General features: G+C 36.9%; 1 protein-coding gene across 1 annotated transcript in view; it reads right to left on the bottom strand.

The window, feature by feature from the left end:
• The window catches only part of DCDC1 (doublecortin domain containing 1), a 414,547-nt gene that overhangs the window by 293,159 nt on the left and 97,145 nt on the right, over window positions 1–24,243 (bottom strand). Inside the window, exon 8 of the mRNA XM_065592482.1 lies at window positions 15,133–15,299. Coding sequence (XP_065448554.1) covers window positions 15,133–15,299 — 167 coding nt within the window. The remainder of the gene's footprint in view (window positions 1–15,132; window positions 15,300–24,243) is intronic.

Here is a 24,243-nt window from a genome sequence, read left to right as displayed (position 1 = left end):
TTCTTTTATGTATCTATATTTCTACCTACGTCCTACAATATAGTAAAGAAAGATGTGTTATTAGAATATCGCCCACAACATCAGGTATACAGTGTTTTTTGCATAAGATGGCAAAAGACAACCAAAGTAAAATACTAATGAAACTAATAAACTGGGTTTTGTTCTTTGCTCAGCATTAGATATATGTATTTGATATTAAACTGTCAAATATCAAACTAAATTTATCAAGAAATAATTAATTAAAAATAATCAATATGCAATTAAAAATCAGTTAATAGTTTTAATTTAGTTTGCCCTTATTTAAATAATTGTTCCTTATTAACACACGCCTTATTTACCAATTAACACAGATGATTCGATAGATATAAATAAATGTTAATAGTTAACAGTTTTTTTACGATTTCATTCCCGTTTTCGTTAATATTGTAATAAAAATATGACAAATATATTGACTGTACACTTTAAATAGTACTGTACCGACACAAGCCTGCTACGATTTTATTATTAGTAAGCACTAGAGATACAGAAACGTACGGTAGATATGTAAGAAAATGTATAAAAATACTCACGTGTAAATTGCTGTTTTATTGAAACAACAATAATACAATTTGCTTTGTATGTGATCCGTAATCCATAAAGATCGAAGGTATTGAATATGAATAAAAAATTTTAAATACTTATTGCACTATTGTTAACTGCTTTTTACACAATTAAGAAACAATCTAAATTAGATTTCATACATGTCGCCTATTTATAGTATCGTATTGTAAACAAGTCATTACACGCACGTATTCCTGCCGATGCATGCTGGACTTCCCGACAATGCGCGACACGCTCGCCTGCCAACACTTGCTTGTTAAGAGCTGTTGGCGGACCTGATCGGTTATAATTTGTGAATTTATTTGGAAAATAAAGTAATCACTACAACTTTAACTCTATGTTACACAACAGATGAAACATGTACGAATGGTTTTTCAAAATTTTCTTATATTCTTTCTTTATGCTTCCACCGCCCCCTTATTTTTATTCAACGCCCCCCAATTGCACCCGAGGCTACTACTGCCCCCCTGGATCATTCCAGCGCCCCCCAGGGGGCGGTATCGCCCACTTTGGGAACCTCTGCTTTAGAGTATGCAGTCATACATACAGTACACCATTGTTACTGTCCACTGTTAAAACTTAAACAGCTCTTTTGGGTCAAGACATTATTGAATATTGATTATTATATGACCAATATCTTACTGTTTTTCTGATGGGCAGATTTTGAAATTTCACACATTCAGTGAACTTTGACCTTATTCTGATTCCAGATTTCCTTTGGGCTCTTGGTCTACAATAAACTCTCATTTGTTTGAATGCTCCATAGCTCCCAATATGATGATGCTCATGATCCTGAGGAGCTAAATAAAGGGATTTGCTAAATCTTTAGTTGCACATCTAAAATAGCTTCCTGCTTCAGACGGCTGGCTAGCCCAACACTTGTGTGTGTTTTTGTACTAGTTTTCAAGCATGAAAGGAGAGAAGAAGCGCAACCTATATAGCAGTATATTTTGGGGTTTAAGGATGTACAATTCAGGTGGCTTTTATCAGTATTTTTAGTACTCTCCGATGTGAGAGACGGTTGCTGATTTTGGACATGGGCAACTGCTAGGTCCAGTAGCATTGCAGCAGTTCTGCACCTATGACTGTCCACAATGGTTCAACCCAGGAATGAGCTAACTCAATAAGCAACCACTAAATATCCACTTGAACAGAAGCATTCCATCTAAATTTGACTGCTCTTAGTGTTTGCCCTGCCAGGACCTTTTCTTCCAGACCTTACTTCTCAGCAAGACACTCCAACCTCTCTTATATCTTGGTTTCAGTTAAGATATACCTGCCAATTGTACTCTTCCCCAATATTCTTTTACCTACTCCCTAGAATGATATAAAAAGGCACACACTGAATGGATTAAAAACTGGTTGATAGGTATCAAAATGTAACTGTAAATAGGGAATTGTCATTCAGTAGGTCTATTTCCAGTGGGGTCCCACAGGGATCAGTTCTTGGCCCTGTGCTATTTAACATTTTTATCTATGACCTGGAAGAAAACAAAATCATCCCTGATGAAGTTTGAAGATGGGGGAGTGGTAAATAATCAAGAGGATAGGTCACTGATTCAGAGTGATCTGGATCAATTGATAAACTGGGTGCTAGCAAACAACATGCATTTTAATATGGCTAAATGTAAATGTCTATATCTAGGAACAAAGAATGTAGGCCATACTTAATATCCTGGGAAAGCAGTGACTCTGAAAAAGATTTGGGGGTCATGGTGGATAATCAGCTGAACAGTGTGCTCCCAGTGTGATATCGTGGACAAAAGAGCTAATGCGATCTTCAGATGCATAAACAGGGGAATCTTGAGTAGGAGTAGAGAGGTTATCTTTCCATCCTATTTGGCACTGATGCAACTGCTGCTGGAATACTGCATCCAGTTCTGATGTCAACCATTCAAGAAGGATGTTGATAAATTGGAGAGTGTTCAGAGAAGAGCCACAAGGATGAATAAAGGATTAGAAAACATGCTTTATAGCGATAGCCCCAAGGAGCTCCATTTATTTAGCTTAACAAAGAGAAGGTTAAAAGGTGACTTGATTACAGTCGATAAGTACCTACATGGGGAGCAAATATTTGATAATGGGCTCTTCAATCTGGCAGAGAAAGGTTTTACATGATCCAACAGCTGGAAGTTGAAGCTAGGCAAATTCAAACTGGAAATAAAGTGTAAATTTTTAATAGTGAGAATAATTAACCATTGGAACAATAATTTACCTAGTGTTGTGGTGGATTCTCTATCTCTAACAATTTTTAAATGAAGACTGAATATTTTTCTAAAAAATATGATCTAGGAATTATTTTGAGACGTTCTATGGCCTGTGTTATATAGGAGGTCAAACTAGATGATCATAATGGTCCCTGATGATCTATGAATCTATGAATTTACTACCTCACTTATCACTTAGTTACTAACTTCCTCTTTCCAGCCATTCCTCACCTGACCTCTAACCCTAATTAAATAAAAACATAAATGTGCCAATTTTTCACCACATTTACTTGCTTGTATTTTATAGATCATCTATTTTGTGTCTTTTAAGCTTCAAGTCTGAGATTGTCTTTTTTGTGTTTGTATAACACCCAGCACAATAGGACCCCAATCCCAACTGGGGCCTTTGGTCACTACCTTAATATAAGTTTACTACTACTACTACTACTACTAACAACAATAATGAAGAAAGATTAATTGTTTGTGTAATGGAGTGGGAAAATATTCACACAGTTCAAATTCTCTACAGTCTTCTAATACATTCTGATTTTCTTTTTGTCTGCCCCATCCCTCAAGCAGTTCAGTAACCATTCCTGCCAGATTCCAACTTCACAGAAAAGTCTCACTCCCGATGCCATGATCAGGAGAGATACTACTCTGCATTTTGGATATACATATATATAAATCAAAGGCATATAGATTTGCAGCCAGGTGTAGTTCATTAGGCATTTGAATGGAACCTCAGTTCACATCTGGTTTTTGCTCTGAATACTCTGTGGCTACGCTACATGGCTCCAGGGCATAAAGTGGGAACAAATCCCACCCACCTTTAACTAAATTGAAACAGCTGTTATGAACACCTGCCACACTTTATTCTCCTTTAACAACAACCTGGGCAGATAGTGCAAAAATCAGCTGACTTTTCATTCAGCTGTATAAAATAGGACTGTGCCAAACTGGTGTAACTTTTACCAGGAGCAATGTTAGCATAGTCTCCTGACTTCCCTGATATGTCTCTGGGAGAAGGCCCATACTCAGCTGGAATAGTTCAAAAGCATGGTTAACTCAGAGATACAATACTTCATGGTACAGACTGCCACACATTCTTCTCTCACATAGTTGACTTCCTGTGAGACCTTTTCAGGCATCTAATCTAGCTTTTCCAAGTAGAGTCCTTGTTGCTGTTTCAGGTAGCAATGGAAAAATCCAGGACTGACTGCCCACAGTAGTGAGTAATTTATGAGAAATAAGATGGGCTTCAGAGAAAGTCAGTCAGGTGATTCACTTCTCAAACTGCACACATGATGGAATGGGGAGGGAGAGTTGAGATCAGCAGGGTAAGACCTGGTCATTTTCAACACATGTGGCACAGATATGCCATCAACCATTTTCATATAAGATTGAATTGGAGTGGAGATAGCTTTGACCAGTCATGCAGCAATGGTACCAAGAGACAGCAGACTGCTAGTACATGATGGACAGTGGTTTAGACACCAAGGACAGAACACCAGTAGATTGATGTGAAGCCTGCAAAAGGGCTGCAATTCTCCCAGATGATTTAGCACTATTCTGCAATGCCCCTGTATGCTTATTAAGAGACAAGTGTGGTAGCTAACTCAATAAGGACTGCCTGCCTGCCTAGCATTTTGTTATTCTCAGTTGTACAGAGTTAAATAAATGGATGTTCTGTTTCTTCCAGCAATGGCTATAATAAATACTTTAAGAGGGAGGGGATATAGGAAAAGGTATGTTTGGGTCCAGTACATTGGAAAAATAATTTACTGGATACTAAAGAATTTGTTCCAATGTCTTGTAATTCTTCAGCAATCACTGAAACTTACAATGATCTGCTGCGTAGATTGAGTTTTGATTTACATACCCATTTTTTACTGAAAGTTTGAATTAGAATTATTTTTAAGAAAATGTCTGTAGATGGCTCATTTGAGAGAATTGTTTCCGAGTCTTAATTTTCTCTGGCTAATACTGGACCTGAACAATTCGCTTTGTACACCAGGAGTGTTTTACAGGATACACACCAAATTCAAGGAGGAAGGAGAGCAACTTTGCAAAGTAAAATAAAGAGTCATATTTTTGAAAAAAATCCAAGATAAAAACACAACTAAGGATATAAGAGAAACCTGTGGCTGAAAACACCAAAACAACAAAGCTTGTTTTCAAATACAACTGCTGTACTAGATATAGAAAACTAAAGTTTGATCATTTTTTTTATTATAACTATACACACTGTCTAGCACAAATGGCCCCAACCCCTGATTTGGGGCCTTTAGGCACTACCGGAATACAATACTAAATAATAAGTACAACTCTACCTCGATATAATGCTGTCCTCGGGAGCCAAAAAATTTTACCACGTTGTAGGTGAAACCGCATTATATTGAACTTGCTTTGATCCACTGGAGTACGCAGCCCTCCCCTCCCACCCCCCCGGAGCACTGATTTACCGTGTTATATCTGAATTAGTGTTATATCGGGGTAGAGGTGTACAAATAATTTAGGGAAATAAAGTTCTATATTATCAAACAAGAACCATTAAGAAAAGCATGGTGCAGAGTATTTCATTTTATTATATTCAAGATTGAAATTTTTAAACTTGAATGTCTTAAGTTTATTGACCCATGCCTGAAAATTCTGGCCTAAATATATTTCTTAAAAATAACCATAATGATGTTATGTGGGAAACAGACCAAAAAAGGGAGAAGAGAGAAATAAAGATCTTTAAAATAGTCTTTTGGCTCTTTATTTCCTGTAATCAATCAGTTTTCAGACCTGTGAATAATTAAAATTGAGTAGTTCTTGTAATTCAAGGATAACACTGATTAATTAGAACAGAAAGTGAAAAATACTAATCAATCCTAAAGACAGTTTTTCTTTTTCTCACCCTCTTGACAATGTACCTTCTATACTGTTCATTTTCTTTAAAAAAACATTCATATTCTTGTCCATTCACACAAACCTCTCTCAGTGAGCATTGTTTTGGGAGGAGTGGGTGGCAGGCAGGGGGCACAGGATGTTGAGAGAACAGATAGGATGTCAGGTGAAGATGGAATGCTGTGCCCTCTCTAACCAGCTGAAGACTCTGCATGATTGTTTTCTTACAAATAATACCTGTGGGTGTTGAAACTGTTCAGGGAATCTATCAAACACACTCTTTCACTTTGCTGTTGTAACTATTAAATTTATTCTCATTTCAAAAGAGTCATAGGCAATAATAGCTGTAGGTGGTTGAGTAATTTAAAGAAAATGTGTCAAACCTACTTTCACTGCCTTTAACAGTAGAATTCTGTAATTACTTTCAAAGTTATAAAGTGCAATCATTTCTTTACGATATAATGAAAAAGTTCTAAACTGTTTTTTTTTATTTTAAAGATTTTAAATAAGTGCAAGTGAAATGACTAACCTGCAGAGCAGACTGAAGACTTGTGAAGAATTTAGTTTAGCTCACAGTAAAGGAACTATGTTAATGCTACATATATTCAGTGCATGGGCTACACATTGTAAAAACAGTCCCATCAACATGCATAGGAGGAAATCACACATGTAATTCTCTCCATGCATGATTTTAATATATGCCTACAACTAATCCCAGTGCAGTCATATTAATGCAAAACAATATAGATTTGCAAGAAAGCAAGGATGACACAATTGAATAAAAAAACCCAGAGACCCTCTTCTCCTTCACCAAAAGAGTTAATTTAATTATTTCTCTCAAGCTTAAGTATCTTACCATGTTGACAACTTTCACAATGTTATTGTGAGTCTTGTGATATTTAGTATGTTTCCTTAAAGCCCTACCTCCTGGAGTCATGTGTCCACATGAGAATTTTGGCTGCCATTTAAAAAGAAAATAAGTTTCTATCCTTCATGATTGCGGAGAAAAGCTTGAAAACATGAATCCAAAAGGCTCAAAGCCCAGAAAGCAAATAAAAAGAACCAAAAATATATTGTTGGGGGCGGGGAAATCATTATTTTGGGGGGTTAACTAATGAGTTCTGAATACTTGGAGTGGGAATACTGTGTACTGTATTCACAGGTTGGTATATGATATATGTATTGTGTACATTCTATTTCAAGTTACTATAACCCATCTAGAAGTAACTATTTCTGATTATTTGTTCATCACATCATTGCCATGGATATGGGAGAGAATGACACAAGAAAGATTTAGCAAGACCGGCAACCCCCCACTCCCCAAATTGTTGAACATAAATCTGTCAGCTAATGCCTGCAGACAGGTAGCCTTGCAAGCTAAAGTGCTGGATCCTGCAATCAGATCCATGCACCTGCACCTGTGCAGAGACACGCTGATTTCAAACAGGTGCAGGAGTCTGCCTGCTCCAATCCAACTGCAGGACTGGAAACTAAATGGGAAGTGGCATATTCTTTCCTTCTATAACTGTTACCAAATAATCCTACCTTCCAATTTGGATTTATTTGACTGAGGAGGGGGAACCCCAGTATATTCTAATTATGAATTAAAAATTTCAAGAAGTCACCAGTGATGCATACCCAAATGACAGTGGCCCTATCTTTTGCTGAGACATTGGGCCCTCCTGCAATCAAAACTCCATCAGTTTTTAATGGCTGATTTATTTCTAATCTGCAGAAGACAATAATTGCCATCTCCCATCTGCACTGGGTTTAAGAGGTCACAACCCCTTCCATCCCTATTGATAGCCTAAATTTTGAATAATTTATCTAAATCTCTAGCATGAATTACATGTCCGGGCAAGTAAGCCTAAATGTTGCCATCATGTGTGAATTACCAAGATGGAAAAAACAAAGCAATAGTATTATCTAGAGTTCTTGGCAAAAAACAATTCAGAAATGACTAGGACTATGTGCACCTAGCTCCTTACCCACATTTTCAAATAGACACTTGAGCACACTTATCAACCATTACCCATCTAAAAAAGAATTAACAATGAAAAAAAATTAGGACATAATTTCAGGATGGTGGTTGGGAACTATTGTAGGGCAGGAGGAGCAACAGGCATGACCACTACCGCCTTCTTAGCCATGATAGGGCTCTGAGGGTCAATATAAGAGCTGGTTTTAAATCCCCCACCTATCCAATAGTATTGCTACAGTCCCCTCCTGAACTCCACAGGGTATATGGACTGTAATAAGGGAAGAGTGACAAAATGGTCCAATAGAAGATATTACCTCACCCACATTGTCCCTCTAATATCCTGGGACAGACACAGCTATAACACCACTGCATGTAATAAGGGAAATCGCTTAATTAGACCTCCTTCTATTATACATGCTCTGCCTGAAATTAGCCTATTCAATATAAAGAAATTCTCACTACGCAAATTCTCAGTAATCTCAGTCACTTGGGTGTTGTGTTTTTTTGTTTTGTCTCTGAACTCAATGAAATCATTTTTTAGGCTTCTAAACTTCATAAAATCATCTAAATCCATGTTTAACCTTCACTGGGCACAAACATTGATCACAGGGCTTTAAAAAATACATTTATGAAAAACATATGGTTTCCTAAAATATCCATGGAGAATGAAACCCTTTTCAGATCTAAATTTGGCTTTAATTATCCTAAACATAATAGAAAATAGTCTCTCATTTTCCATAATATGTTGCATCAATTAAGAGTCAACAGTCATTTTAAGAAAGAGAAAAATCTAGTAAAGTATATTAAAAATAATTTTTCCACAAAATAACTCCACAGAGACAATTTTCTGAAAATGTACAAGTTATGAAAAATCAAAATAAGCTATTTATGTTTTCATAATAGGTAAATTAAAAGATAATCCTTGGCCCAGATCTGAAACATCACAGTATGAATTTATTGTTATTACAAAGCATTGTTTTTTCCTCCTTACAGGAGTCAAATCAAATAATTGTAGTGTTATAAATATTTTAAAGTCGCTTGTAATAGTAAAAGCTACTTTAAATGTATATTGTTTTAAGTCTATTAAAATACTATTTGAGAAAAATATTTCACATTTATTATAAATTATTTAAAGGAAAAAAGGCAGTAGTATCTTATATTCCCCTGACCTAACCATTCGCACACACACATACCACTAACTGATGGAAAATAAACAGAGCTTTCAATATCAATGCTTATTTTATCTTTGAGGCTTTTCCTTTTGGAATAATTACCTATGCACAAACTCTAGATGGCAACATTGCACTTACTGTACTTCTAAGACAAAATGTCACAGCCAGTCCCTACATATCCTCTTTATCAACATTTTATGTGCCACAGATCTATAGCCTCTTATTATAAGTGTAATGAAGCAGAAGTTATTGAAGCATTTTATTGATTGCTCAGATCACAAGTTTACTGTCATACTGAATTGGCACCTTACTTGCTGAAGCAAACTGCTGACACCTTTTTAAAAAAGTGACAACTACATCTATTTCATGACCAGAAATCCATTTTCATCTCTATCAAGACAAGAATGCAATTTTCACTTCATTTAACTGATGTTAGGCCTGCTCAAGGCATGACACTTAGAAGAAGACACAAGTTTAAGGTTCTTAAAATACTTCTAGTAACTAGAATGCAGCTTGGTTGTGGGAAAAAATTTCAATCATCACTCAAATCTATAAACAACTCAACATTCAAAGAATCACTTATCAAAACTATCAAGATACTAATTTTCTTTTTCAATTTCAAAATTACTGAAATTCTATTCTTATATTCTTTTAATAAGAAACTATGCTGAAATATTACAGCTATAGTATGAACTATTGCTGTTCAACAAAAAAAGTTTACTTTTAACAGAGGAGTGTTATGTGAATGGCCCCTATGTAGGCCAAATGGACGGGAGACCTATTTTTTTTTATGTATGACATACACATAATGATACACAAAAATACTTAACACCACTGCAATGATATGAGTCAGTACTATATACAATTAAGCAAGAAGGGTATACAGCAAAGACAGAACATTTTTGTTTAAGAAAATCATTTTTACATTATTTAAATACAGTTTTTGATCTTTAATTTATGTTAAGATTATTATTTTAAAAATGCCACAAAAATCTACTACTATTATACTGGATTTGGTGACCTTTTGAATGGAAATCAACTGTAAATCATTTCAGTGGAACAGTTACTATTCTTTCTGAGTTACTGTAATGCCAACCTTAGGCCAGGATGCAATTTTTTTTTTTTAAATAACATTAAAGTGCAGCGTATATTTTAAAGTGTAAACTTTTGACAAAATTGTGTGGTTATGTGTGCATAAAATTATATGCAAAATATGTGGATTACACAAAAATAGTAAACAAAAGTAGTATATTAATGCATCAATTTCCTCCAACAAAAAACCCCAAGAAAAAGATTTCCCCATAACAGCTGGTTTATGTGACATTTATAATGGAAAAGTCCTGGTCCTGTGGACCCATTATGAAATAATTAAAGCTATTGCAACAGAAATCTTAGGATACAAAGGCACACTGAAGTCAGTGATAACTTGTCTAGTAGTCATACTATGTATGTCTATTACTGAATATAATCAAGGAGAATTATAAAAGGTAGCTAGAATGCATGCACAGTAGGCAATTTCAGGCTCCAATATCTAAGTAAGCAGTTTCAAATTAAATGTTTTTTAAAAAAAATTAAAATGTAGTGTTAGTTCTCTTCTTATAGTTGCAATATTTTTGTTTACATTTAGTACTATTTTATAGCTCTATACAACAAAGTGGTTGAAACCACAAGAATTATGGAGGCTGTTAGTGCAGCTCAGAATCAAAAATTGTAAAACTGATTAGATAAAATATAAAAAATTACTAATGGACTAATAATTTATATACCAGCAGTGATGTATTATAGAAAGGTTCACAGACTCTTAACCATAGCAGCATTTGTCAATATTATCATATTTAAAACGGTGGGTGATAAAATTGTTCTAATCTTTTAATCTCTCTTGTTTTTTCTTCAGTATTTTTCATACAAGAAGTCATTACTTTAAATACAACATAATTTGCATTGGTTTACATAACTAATTTCTATCACTGTCATTTCTGAGAGAATGAGTTTAGGAATACACAGCATAAATACCCCCTCAGCCCTCCGCCGCCCCACACCTACATAAAAAAACCACTTCAGCACAGTTTTGTTAACAGTTTTTTAAGCATAGGATAGAAATCTACAGCACTGTAGGTGAATTTCTGAATAAAGTATTATAGCAGTATTTTTCTAGAATCTCACAGAGTAAAGTTATAAAACATGCTCATCAATACTTTTGGGGCTTTTTAGGTCAACTAGTGATTTTCAAATGGAGTGTCAGGAATCTCATATTTTGGCATCACTTCAGCTTATTTTTTCAGTTTCTCTGTCATAATATATTTTGTGTTTGTTTACTGACAGAGCAATAGATGATTTATTGTGTGATTGTCAATGAAGAAAATGTTTAAAAATCATTAATATCATTTTAAAAGGTATTTCAGTCTTCTGTTTTGGCCTCTGTTTAGCTGTGCTAGGCCTGTGAATGACAGCTTCCCTGCTTGAAGCATACAGAAAGCACAGCCTTCCTCATTCACTGACAGTACTATGGCCTTTTCACACGTTCCCTCCACAGCAGTGTTTGTCCCCAAACACTGGAACCCAGCACAATGGCATTCCTGCTTCAACACCCCCACCAACAGTACAACTACATATCAAGAATGCTAATGAGATGGTACAGCCCCCATGGTTGAAAGTGTTATCTACATTTCATACTAACATGTTTATATTATTCCTACTGTTACTAATGAATTTAAGCTCTTGCATAGTTCTGAGCAATTTCATTTTGGAGATGTCTCTGTTTTAAGAACATATATGTTTTAAATACAAGCTACAGTAGTCATGCATGATATTTGAAAACATATACAGACACACACATAAACACACACAAATATATATTAAATATATAATACACAAATGTTAAATGCTAGGTCTATTTAAGTATCTCAGGATTTTTGACAACCTGGGAGAGCATTTTTAAAGTCACATATTATAGTTACAACTCCATCATGTGAAAATTAATTACAAAATAATTCTGTCTGTAGTGCTGGATAGTTTTTGTATTTATTTTTTATCCAGAAAGTTGTGTATTTTGCAGTCATGTCCTCTGAGGTTGATAAAATTTCAAGATTTTACTGGCGTCCACAGGATATTACAACTTAATACAATTACAATACTTGGGACTCTATACAAAGAAAAAACATAAATGACAAGCTATTGTGATGTACCGATGTGTTATTTTCTTTTCTCTTGAGTTCAAAGAGACATTTGAACCCTTCTCCAGCCACAAGTATCCTCTTAGTTTTACCTGATTATATTATAGTAAAAGTCGAATATCCCCTCTGTTTTAACTGCTTTACTCCACCCTACCTCATTCTTAAGAAATGGCATTCAAAGTCTATCAACTCTTCTCTAAAGGTGATACAGGGGGCACAGCAGAATGATAAGAGTTCCTCTTTTTGACCTATGGACTGAGACATCTAATGCCATACTATAGGGCAGGAGGCAACAAGCTGATAATAGGCAGTCCACAGTGCAGCCTTTTGGGTCAACCAATGTGTACTATTTTTAATCCAGTAGGTGTATAACAATACACTTTGAAATTAAAATTAAAAATGACTTAAATTTTAGTGAAAGTAGCTCAGAATTATATTGCTATTGAGCTACTAATACTTCCAAGAGTTATTTAATCTCATTATTTCAACAAAGCATGTTGTCCCAGCAGAGTATTACCAGATCAAAGGGGTTTCTCCATATTTTTTCTTCATTTGTTCTTTATTTATTTAAATAAAAGATAGTGTAAAACACAAATACAATACAAATCTCAAAATAACAGATAAGTAGAAAATTCAGTTAAGATTGTCAAGCAATGTCTAGATATACAGTGATTTGAAAACTGAACATGTTTCACATCATAGAGTTATACTGCTAGTCTGCCTAGACACAACAGGATGAAGGAGTGAGGGCTGTGCCCCCTGCATCCCGTTTTTAGAAGAGTTGATAGTTTTCAAATGTCATTCCTCGACAATGAGGTAGGGTGGAGTACAGCAGGTAAAATTCAGGGGATACGTGACTCAATTTCCTAGGTTTATATTACTAAGTATTTTAACCTTGCTTATTTATATTATAATCTACATATTTTTTAATGTTTAATTTATTTATAAATTATGGACAACATATGTAAATGCAGCCACAAACAAACTGATATTTCAAAATAATATGCTGTATTCTCTAATACTCACAGTACTCTGCATATGATTTCAATTATGTTCAATGCTAATAAAATTCCACCTTGAAAATGATTGGTAAAATTAAAAGGAAAAACATAAAAATGCATTTCTGCTCTCTTTTTTATTTTTGTCTATGCTGTTATAATACCAGATACCACAAACAATTTACTTTTGACAGTGTTACATTAACTCTGAAACCTGTCAATGTTTCTTAACATTACTGTAATATTTTCAAAATACTTAACTTTCTTGTTTTACTTTTAATGCTTAAAACACTATTTTAAAATGCCTATAAAAATAATCTTCTGCTATTACAGAATTTTTGTGAACTAACAACAGGCATATTTATACTCGTAATTGTAACCTTATATTATATGAATCTTAAAAACAAAAAAATATCTCCCAGGCATCTGATAATATGAACACATGTTGTTCTTTCTGAATCCAGGTGAATTTGTCTTCAAAGGTGGTTTCAAACTTTAATAAAAGTGTTCTTTTTCTGCTATTTAAACTCTTTCCAAACTCATACTCTTGGGCAACACCAAAGAAATGATTAATCTAAGTTAAATTATTGGAAATTCATTATATTTTCTTTATAGGAGCACAAAAAGCAACCGACAAAAGCCTTTCACATCGTTTTTATTATAGGCCACTTTGTAATTCAGTTCCCCCCAAAAATGTTGCCCATTTGTGGGGGGTTAATTTATTTTACAGGTTAATGTATCTGTTAAATATTTTAATGAGTCATACTTGATAGATTTTTATGTATATTTTCTAAAAAGATTCAGTAATTATTTTCTTATTAGTTAGGACACTATACTGTACTATAATATTTTGCATTTCTGTACCATTCATGAGAGCCAGTATTCAATAGAAAATTTAAACATGATCACTGTATTTTTTTTTTTACTACGCTGCTAAAATGAGTCATGCATCTTTTGAAACAAGCTGATTTTAGCCTTTCTGCCTGTTTCTATTTTCTTGATTTCTTGTTGTTGACCACCATTAGCTCAAGATAGGAACAGTCTCTTCCAAAGTCAATGCTCATTTCTCTTTATGGATCTGACAGCAGGAGGTGCTGTATAAAAACAGTGAGACTGACACCCCATTTCCACCTCCCCTCCCCCTTCCCACACAGACTGATAGCATAGTCTGGCTGATGCATTCATTCTTAACTCTGGGGCCTCGTATCACTTTTGAATCTGGGTTTCCTAGATGGCTGTTTAATGTAAAATTATTACTTTTCCTGGCAAATCTGCATACCTGCTATTTTCATAAATCATTCAACTAACTTAAAAAATTGGATTACTTTCATATTTATAAATCAAAAGATGTCAGAGGTAGGTATTCTTAACAAGCCTAGAAATTCCATTTTTTATTCAAATTAATTAAAGTACAATACCTTCAGACTAAAAAGTCATAAATATATCTGCATATCACTACACAATTATATAAATATGCAGATAAAGCAAACATGCACTAACTAGGTCTCATAGTCTGAAACTATAACAAATAAATTAATACATTCTATAATCTAATCTCTGTAATTTATGCAAATAAAAATGTATTTCTGATATATTTATTTAATTGTGCATGAATTGTCAATAAAAGCCTATTGACGATCCTAAAGCTAGCAAGTTCATTTTATTTTTGAGAATGTAACTCCAGTTATGTTTAGCTATTTTTTACTCAAAAATATTTCAACTATGGCCTTTATTTTGATTAGCCCTGTGTGAAGAAATATGAGACCATTTTTAATATTCAATGTGCAGAACAAGCTATTAATTTTCCTATGCAAAACGACTGCCTTTATAGGATTTCCACATAAGGAATGTCTCAGCTATGCACAGTGTGCAGCAAGAAAAGATGAGACATATGACATCCCACACCGAAAGACAGATACAATTAACTCCATTATTGTTGGCTTTGAGATTATAGGAGAAGCATTTCCCTAACGGGTACTGGAGCTCATGCAATACTTGTCACACTTCTTTATGACACAGTGCCAATCATTGCCTTTACACAACCAGTACATTTTAAAATGAAAAAAAAAAAAAAAAGAAGAAGCACACTTTTAAAGAGTGGGACAAACTCACCTGTTTGCAATAGTTTTTTGCAGACTTTAATCGTTGGTGTAAGGCCAAAAGAACTCCATGGATATACATCTTTGCTCCTGAGGGGCTGAAACCTTCTCCCTTAGAGACCCAAACAGGTCCACGCAAAGGTGTGATGGAATTTTGCAGGCATTTGTCAAGCAGAGGAACTATACAAGAAAAAAAGGGAAAATACATTCTTTTGACCCAACTGAAAATACACAGCCTGAAATGCAGCCCCAACATCAGAACTAACTCTTAACATCTATTATTTATATCTGACCTGGGTTAAGTCTTGGAAAAGCAACTCCTGCATTACTAGTGGCCACCATGAAGGATGTATTTATATTGAGACACCCCCCATGTAAGACTCACAAGCTTTGTGAGCACACCTGAATAGTTCTGAAGTGTGCCTAACTAGCTGTACAGAGTGTCATGGTGTGCACTGATTGCCTTATCTTCTCATTTATCACAGATGAGTTGGAACCAACCTTGCTGAAATCTACTTGCATTGTCCTGATAAAATTGCAAGATCCATGTTGTTTCTGTATATAGTTTCCTGTTGAGGAGCTTATATATACCTAACATATTATACTTCAGGTTATTCATAAAATATAATCAACACTCTTATAAGCAATTTTACAATAACCTTTTCATTGCCACTGCTTAAGCAACCAACTTTAAACAAAAACAAAAAACTGCTCAGTGTGGCTGTTTAAAAAATGAGGAGGGAAATCAAATGAAAAGATATATATAAATGGATTCATGGCAATAGGCACTACAAGATTTTTCTTGCTATTTTTGGAATGCAAAACCATTCTAAAAGGTTTAATGCATTCTATTTTCAGGGACCTTATGCCAATATATGTGACAAACAAGGCAAGCACATTTTGGCTGCAGGCTTTATTTAGACGTGTGCATTTGACAGATATTTTGGACTTTACTGAATTGTGTAAATGACAGAGACTTTTCTTATATATATAGTAAAATAACATGGTATTTGACTATTTAGGGATATAAAATATAAAAGACATTTTTGCTCTTTCTAGGTTTAGGAAGAAAATTGACAAATAAATAAATACAAATATAAAGCACACTTGTGAACACATGCAAATAAAAGGAAACACTTAGTTTTAGCTCTAGTCAGTCTGTGGTCATTTCAAGACTACATATTGGGCATATATATGTAACATATTTATACATCTGTAGTAACCTCACAGGCAGATGAATACTAAGGAAGGGCTGCATGCATAGTCAACAAAGACAATGAGTGCATATCACTGGATACTTCACATATATTATGCAGAGGCTAGTATGACATTCTGGAAATTGACTCACAATTAGACTCAACAGCTGTTCAACTCAACTGCAAAACCTCTTTGGTGATAATTTTTGGCTGAACTGAGCCTTTAGTAAAGAAACTATTAGAAGACAGTTCCCATGTAGTTGGTCACTTTAAAGTAAATGTAGGGGACACAACACACAGACTTAAGTTAACATTAGATGTAGAGGATAATAATTAGATGAGCATATGGTAGATTAGATATTTACTTTTGCTAAAATAAATGTATTTTTAAGTGTACTCAGCACATCGTGTGGGCAAAAACAGAAAGCCATAGAATTGTTGTTTGTTTGTTTTTTTTACAGAAGATATTAGTTTAAAAGAAAACATATATTTTTATGATACTCTTAGACTGCCAAACAAGCCACATGGCTGAGACAAAGTCATATGACTTAAAACAGTTTCACAGTATTGTCTTATCATCCTGTCACTAATCTTAGGCATCCTCTATTCGTGCAATTCTCAATTCTCCAACACTGCAAGCCTCAAAATACTGTTTGACTGCTTCTTCAACAAATATCTCTGGACCTACTACTTCTGTGCCTCATTCTATGCACATAATGCCCCGAGCTGGTCTGCAAGGCCACTACAATCTCTTTAATGAAACCTCTCCTGAAATTCCAATTCTTCTATCATGTCTACAAGAAACTATGGCCCCCATTCAGCAAGGTAGATTAGCACACGCATAAATTAAAATGCATGAGTAGTTTCATTTAAATCAGTGGAACTACTCATGGGCTTAAAGTTAAGCACATACTTGCTTAATCAGGACCTATAACATCAGGCTTGTAGAGCAATTTAGAAAATGTAATATTTAAATGTAAAGTTATTAATTTAAAAAATAATACACATATCATTGTGTGTGTGTAAACTGGCATCAATGACAAAGACAAGAGAAAGGGAGGCAATATTATAAGATAAATGAGGCAAAGTAGAGACGGGAAAAAATCTGCAGGACCATAAAGGCATTAAAAAGAGCATCCTGACTCTATTGGAATCAATAGCAATATTCACTTTCACCTAACGGGGCAAGATTTCACTCAAGATAGTTCAACTTGATGCAGTGGTGAAGGGCCTATGTCCACAATCCTTGCATTTAAAACTAGTGATCAACTTAAAGGATAATACTGTAATAAATATACACACACATACTAGACTTATGGTGGCTGGCAGATACTTACCTAAGCCGAGATACTGACAGAAGTTGGCCCTGCTCACCCTTGATGTTCGAAAAAGGAGATGATGATTTTATATATAAACACATTTGCTTTATCAGGATGTGGTCATTCACTACTTCACCACATTGTTTCTTGTTCCCATTTCCCCTGTCTTCCATCTCTCTCTCTGTTTTGTCTTTTTTGGTTTTTTAGAATGTAAGCGCTTTGAGGCAGGACTTGTCTTATTTTGTGTTTGTATAGTTCTTAGCACATTCTGAGTGGCACCACAAGCAATAATAATAAATAAAATAATAATAATACAATTTTATGTCAGGCATTTCATCAAAGGGTAACTAATAAAAGCAACATATTTGGGTCCAAATGCAGAACAGCATTCTTACTTAGGATAGTGCCTAAGCACATGCTTAAAGTGAAACAAGTACATTAGGTGCTTTCCTGAATCCAGACCTTATGGATTAATGTATTTAAAACATTTTAAATTATTCTGTATATGGTATAAAATGTAGGGTATATTTTCTTGACATTTAGCTGCCAGACACCTCAGAGGTAATACAAATAATTTAAATAAATATGTAAAGCCAATGTGAAAATTCAATAAAACTAAAAATAAAAAATTAGCTGTTCCCGAGGAATCAAGAATTTCCCAGAATTTCTGAAAAAACAGGGTCATATGACCCTGTTTGATAAAAAGAGATACAGCCTGTGACAGGCTGGCTGGCTAGCCGGCCGTTAAAGAGTAGTTGGCTTATCCTCGCCTATGACAGATCCGTCACCGCACCAGCTAATCCTGATTCGCTGGGACCCAGGTGGCTCAATTCAGTTATCAGACTCAATAGGGGAAGAGTTGGGTGATTTCCATAAAGGGCTGGGAGAACTCAGTTGGGGAGGGGAGCTACAGAAGGGAGGCTGTCTCATGTGATTGGTCCGGAAGGGAAAGGGCAGCATGAGAGGAGGCGGCTCATGTGATACTCCAGGAAAAGGCCAACCCCCCGCAAGAAAATGGCTTGGAGATAGACTGGGAATAAGACTAGGGGAAGGACACCAGGGAAGAACCCCTGAGGATCAGCAGCTCTAGCAGAAGTCAGGTCTGCAGGGAGAAAGTCTGGAGGGTGAGCACTCTATGAGTGAAAGGGGCAGAAGGGTAGCCCAGGAGGAGTGGAAAATTATTTTATGTTGTTTGGATTAGAGACTGACACTTTACAGGGCCTCCCTGAGGGAAGGTAGGAGTGTTGTTGACTATTGTTGGAAATAAGAAGGAAACAGAGGTACAGCCACAGCTGCAGAGTGGCATAATAGACCACAGGGAGGAGGTGCTACTACATGGCCCAAAAGAGCACTTGAAATAGCAGCATGTTTACAGTAAATTGCATTTTTGAAAAGTAATAAAATATCTGCAGATTGAAATTTTTAGTTTATAAAACAAGTGTTTTCCTGTTGCTGTGGAATTTATCACAGATTTGTTGTAAAATCTAAGCTTTCGTTTATAAACAACATTAAGGATTAAATCCTGGGCCCACTGAAATTCTGAAATTGACTTCAAAGAACCAGAATTTCACCCAATGCCTTGGAGTGCGGGGGCAGTCCGTGTGCCGGTAGGGCGGCACGCGCATTTCCGCAGCGGCAGCTTCTGTCTTCAGCCAAAAGACAGAAACTGCCGAATTGCCGCCGCCAGCAGCTGAACATAGAAGCTGCCGCCGAATTGCTGCCGCCCCCGCGTGCATGCCACCCTAATGGCACACGGACTGCCTCCGCCGTCCGTGGCAGCAATTCGGTGCGCTGCTTGGGGCGGCAAAAACATATGGACTGCCGCCCCTTGCAGATTGCCACCTTAAGCACCTGCTTGGAATGCTGGTGCCTGGAGCCAGCCCTGAATGTAAAAACTGTAGTGCAATAGAATTGGAAAATTAGGGGCAAAATAAAACAAAATAGGCTAGATCGTCAGCACATAAACTACCAAAGCTCTATTAACTTCAATGGAGCTACAGCAATTTACTCAAGTTGAGGATCTGGCTCAATAATTTCATATCAAAATAAAAAACACAGTAAATACTGTACTAATTGTATTACTCATTTTCATAAACATCTATTCTGACCAGATACTCCTTGCCAAGATTCTGTTGGCAAAAGAGACAAGCTACACAAAGCTCTTCTTCAGGTCTGTGTACCTCGAAAGCTTGTCTCTTCTACCAACAGAAGTTGATCCAGTAAAAGTTATTACCTCATCCACCTTGTCTCTCTAAAATCCTGGGACCAACATGGCTATAACAACACTACGAACGGGCCAAGATCGACTTTTTAACTATTTTCTCTCAAATTTTCAGCCTTATACAAGCTTGTATTTTTCCACGTTTTAAAAGTTATAACTTTATTTATTTCTCTACTGAAATAAAAGAAAATATTCCAGAGCAGGGGTGGGCAAACTACGGCCTGTAGGTCTGGCCCATCAGACCATTTCATCTGGCCCTCAGCTCCTGCCGGGGAGCGGGGTTGGGGGTTTGCTCTGCTCTGGCGCTCCAGCCGGGGAGCGGGGTTGGGGGTTTGCTCTGCTCTGGCGCTCCAGCCAGGGAGCGGGGTTGAGGGCTTGCCCTGCTTCACATGGCTCCCAGGAAGCAGCCGGCATGTTCCCCCTCTGGCTCGACCCCCCTTCCGGCTCGTACATAGTACGGGGAGGTGCAGCCAGGCAGCTCTGGGTGCCACCCTGTCTGCAGGCACCGCCCCCACACCGCCTACTGGCCGCAGTTCCTGGCCAGTGGGAGCTGCAGGGGTGGCATCTGCGGACAAAGCAGAGCGCAGAGTCGCCTGGCCGTGCCTTGGAGCCAGAGGGGAGATATGCTTCTGGGAGCTGCTTGCAGTAAGTACCGCCCAGAGCCTGCACCCCTGACCCCTCCCATGCCCCAATCCCCTGCCACAGCCCTGATCCCCAGGGCCGGCTCTAGGTTTTTTGCTGCCCCAAGCAAAAAAAATTTTGGCTGCCCCCTCGCGCTTTTTTTTGGCTTTTACACGTTTGCACTTTGCAGTTTTGTTTTGACTGTTTAAAATTAAAAAAAAATGAAAACAGAGAATTTGTCGTTAGTGAAATAAAACAATTTCCTACTAGTGTAATTTTAACATTTAATTTTAACAAAGACACAATTACAAACAATTTGAGTTCAACTATACACTGTAATGAAAAATGTTAGTGTCTTCCAGTTTCTCATAAATTAAAAGAATTTATATGAACTGAATTTTTCTGGTTTTTATACTTGCGTAGTCTTATAATAAGTAAGTGAAATCTAAATTTTTTGCAATAGTACTTTCAATTGAAATTAATGCGAGACCTGACATACGATTTTGAGACATGGTGGACCTCAAATAAATTTTTAGTAATTTCAGTTTTGAGAAACTGCGCTCACCAGAAGCCACTGATACTGGTAATGTTAAAAGAATGCGTAATGCTATAGCAGTGTTTGGAGTGAAAAAATCATTTCTTGCTATAAATTCTAATAATTTTAGAGGAGAAGTTTTAGGACTTATTAGCTCAGATAAAGCTATTAATTCATCATACAATTCTACTGCATCAATGTCAGCAGCGTTATCAGTACTGAGTGCTAAATGTAGGTCTTGGCACTGCTTCATGAGGTCTTCTTTGGAAAACTGATTTTTAATATTTCCAATATCGTATAAAAATTCGAAAGTTTCACAATGACCATGCAACTGACAAAAATCTTTCTTCAATGGAAGTTATAGCTACATCCAAAATACAATAGAAACATTCAACTTTAAGCCTTTCGTTTGGATCGAGAATAGGATCATCATCATCATGAGCCTCATAACAAAACTGTCTTGTTTTTTTCCGAGGACAAATGAATTTTTGAGGTGCAAACGTTGATTCAAAATCAAGATCCTCTGCTACTGTTGTTGCTTCTTTGACAGTTTCTTCAAATCCTTCATCTGAACGGTATTTTTTTAAATATTCCAGCGTTTTATTCAAAATCATCTTTGCCTCGGATATGTCTATGGTTATGTTCTGCATAACTTTGCTGGTCAAATTAATTTGATTTAGAATATTGTGCCAAATAACCGTGCAACATGAAAATTGAAACTGCATCATTTTCTGAGCCAATGTTTCAGCTTCATGTCGAAATGAAGGATCATACGACAAGTCCTGGCTTATTTCGAATAATGCATCGTAAATCTCGCCTGATGCATATCGGAATGCTCTAATAGCTTCTACCCTGCTTTCCCATCTAGTTTGACTCAGAGGTTTAAGTGTGAGTTTTTGTTCAAGATGCTTCTTCAAGACTGCTTAACAGTGTGTGGAAGCACTAAAAAAGTTGTAAATTGCTTGCACTGTGGTAAAATATGAAACGGCATCTTTAGATGATTTGGCGGCATCACTGACAACCAGATTGAGCGAATGCGCATGGCAAGGAATGAAAAAATCTCTATTGTTTAAATTCAATATTCTTTGCTGTACACCTGCATGTCGTCCTCGCATGTTTGAGCCGTTATCGTACCCTTGGCTGCGCATATTTTCTAAAGGTATTCCATAGTGTTCCAATCTCTGTAGACTTACATCTGTGAGGGCTTTCCCAGTAGTTTCATTCACTGGTATAATTCTAGAAAGTGTTCACAAATTTTCACTTCTGCATTTTCATCAGTTTTCAGAAATCATAAAACTATTGACATTTGCTCGGTTTTGCTTAGATCTTGAGTACAATCAACTATAATTGAGTAATATTTGACATGTTTCAAATTCGATAAAATTTCATTACGCACTCCATTAGAAATTAATTCTATTATCTCATTTTGTGTATTATATATCTCCATCTTTCACTCTTCGTACATGCTCAGCCATAACATTATTAAATTTTGCCAATAACTCAACCAATTTTAAGAAATTTCCATTGTTATTTTCATATAAAATATCCGAGGATCCACGGAATGCGAGGCATTGTTCGGCTAGGAAATTAATGATTGCCAGTAAACGTTCCAACACTGCTTGCCAACGTAGAATTTCTGAATTTAGTTGACGTTGCTGTACCGCATCGATTGTTGTACCGTTACGTAATCTGTTTGACAGCTCAATCCAATTTGTCAATGAGCGTAAATGATTTTTTGATGTTTCATGTTCTTTCAAATGCTGATGCAAATTTCGCCAGTCATTAAAATCTGCAGTTGCCAGAAAAATGTCCGAGTTACAGAACAGTTTGCAGCAAAAACAAAAAACTACATCTTTGGTCTGTGAATACACTAACCACGATCTATTAATTTGTTCCCCATTTTTCATTTTTTTCTTCTTACTGGATGGCATAAATCGACGATTCAACTCATTAAATGGATATTCAAATGTAGGATCTAGTTTTGAAGGACCTTTTTTCACAATAACAATTCGCATTGTATCAGTAATTATTGTCGGCCATGTACTTGGATCCGATCCTATGTCAGTCTCTCCACCTTCCAATAATTGTTCTTCAGTTTTAGATTTGGATAACAGTTCTTCATTTCTGGACTCTTCAGCTGAAGTAGTAAATCTTTGGATGGATTGTGATTGTTCGTCTTTATCAGTTAGTGAAGATAATCTTTGGTTCATCTTTATCAGTTGATAAAGGTAATCTTTGGTTCGATCGATCTTCAGCAGTTGATGAATAATCACCTTCAATGCATTGCTTAGAGCTTTCTCCTTGACTGTCGACTTTTTTAAAATACTTTTTTGAAGTACGAGATAGTTTTTCTAATTCTTTTTGCCGTTTCTCTCTTTGTTGCTGGTAAGCAGCACCAGAAAGTCGTTTTCATTTTTGTCCCGGCATTTTAGCCCTATAACCACTGGCATCTACTCGAAATGGAAATTAGCGCGAATGGCGCAGATAGGGCAGCACAATACACACACGTAATCGTGATTTGAGTGACCGTGTCACAACGTGACATGATATTTTTCACGTCACACTCCTACTGCACTACTGTACTTGCCGTAGGTAAGGCGCTAGTCATTGGGGTGAGAGAGCTCCCCACGAGCTCGGATACACACTGGACCCAGCCCTGCTGGCGTTTTCCCAGCGCTGAGGCTGCCCAGCTGGGAGCCCGAGGGGCATGCAATGGAGAGAGCTCTGGGGCTGGAGGAACCAAGGAAGAGGTGTTGGGCTTCCTGGACAGATGCTGCCCCTCTCTGCCAGGTCGCTTGCCCCCTGCAGGGGGGGAGGCAGAAGGAGACTCCAGGCACCAGCACCCTGAGGCCACCCTGCTGGGAGCCCGAGGGGCATGCAATGGAGAGAGCTCTGGGGCTGGAGGAACCAAGGAAGAGGTGCTGGGCTTGCTGGGCAGATGCTGCCCCTCTCTGCCAGGTCGCTCGCCCCCTGCAGGAGGGGAGGCAGAAGGAGACTCCAGGCACTGGAGTGCTCTGAAGGGCTGGGGAGGGAGGCAGCAGCCTCTGGGGCTCCAGCAGGCAGAAGCTTCCCAGGGGTCCTGGGGACCCTCCCGCCTGGCCCGACTCTTACCTTGCTGCGGATCTGGTCTGAGGTGGAGTCATCTCTGGTCACCGCCGCTCCCAGGGCCAGGGGTTGGGGCTGCTGCTGGATCCCAGCCCTGCTCATCCTTGGGCTTTGCCTTGGCTCTGGC

The sequence above is a fragment of the Chrysemys picta genome, chromosome 4 (genome assembly GCF_011386835.1).
Source record: "Chrysemys picta bellii isolate R12L10 chromosome 4, ASM1138683v2, whole genome shotgun sequence".
Taxonomy (NCBI): Eukaryota; Metazoa; Chordata; order Testudines; family Emydidae; genus Chrysemys; species Chrysemys picta.
Note: the sequence above shows the minus strand (reverse complement) of the source record. Positions and strands in the feature narration are given on the sequence as shown.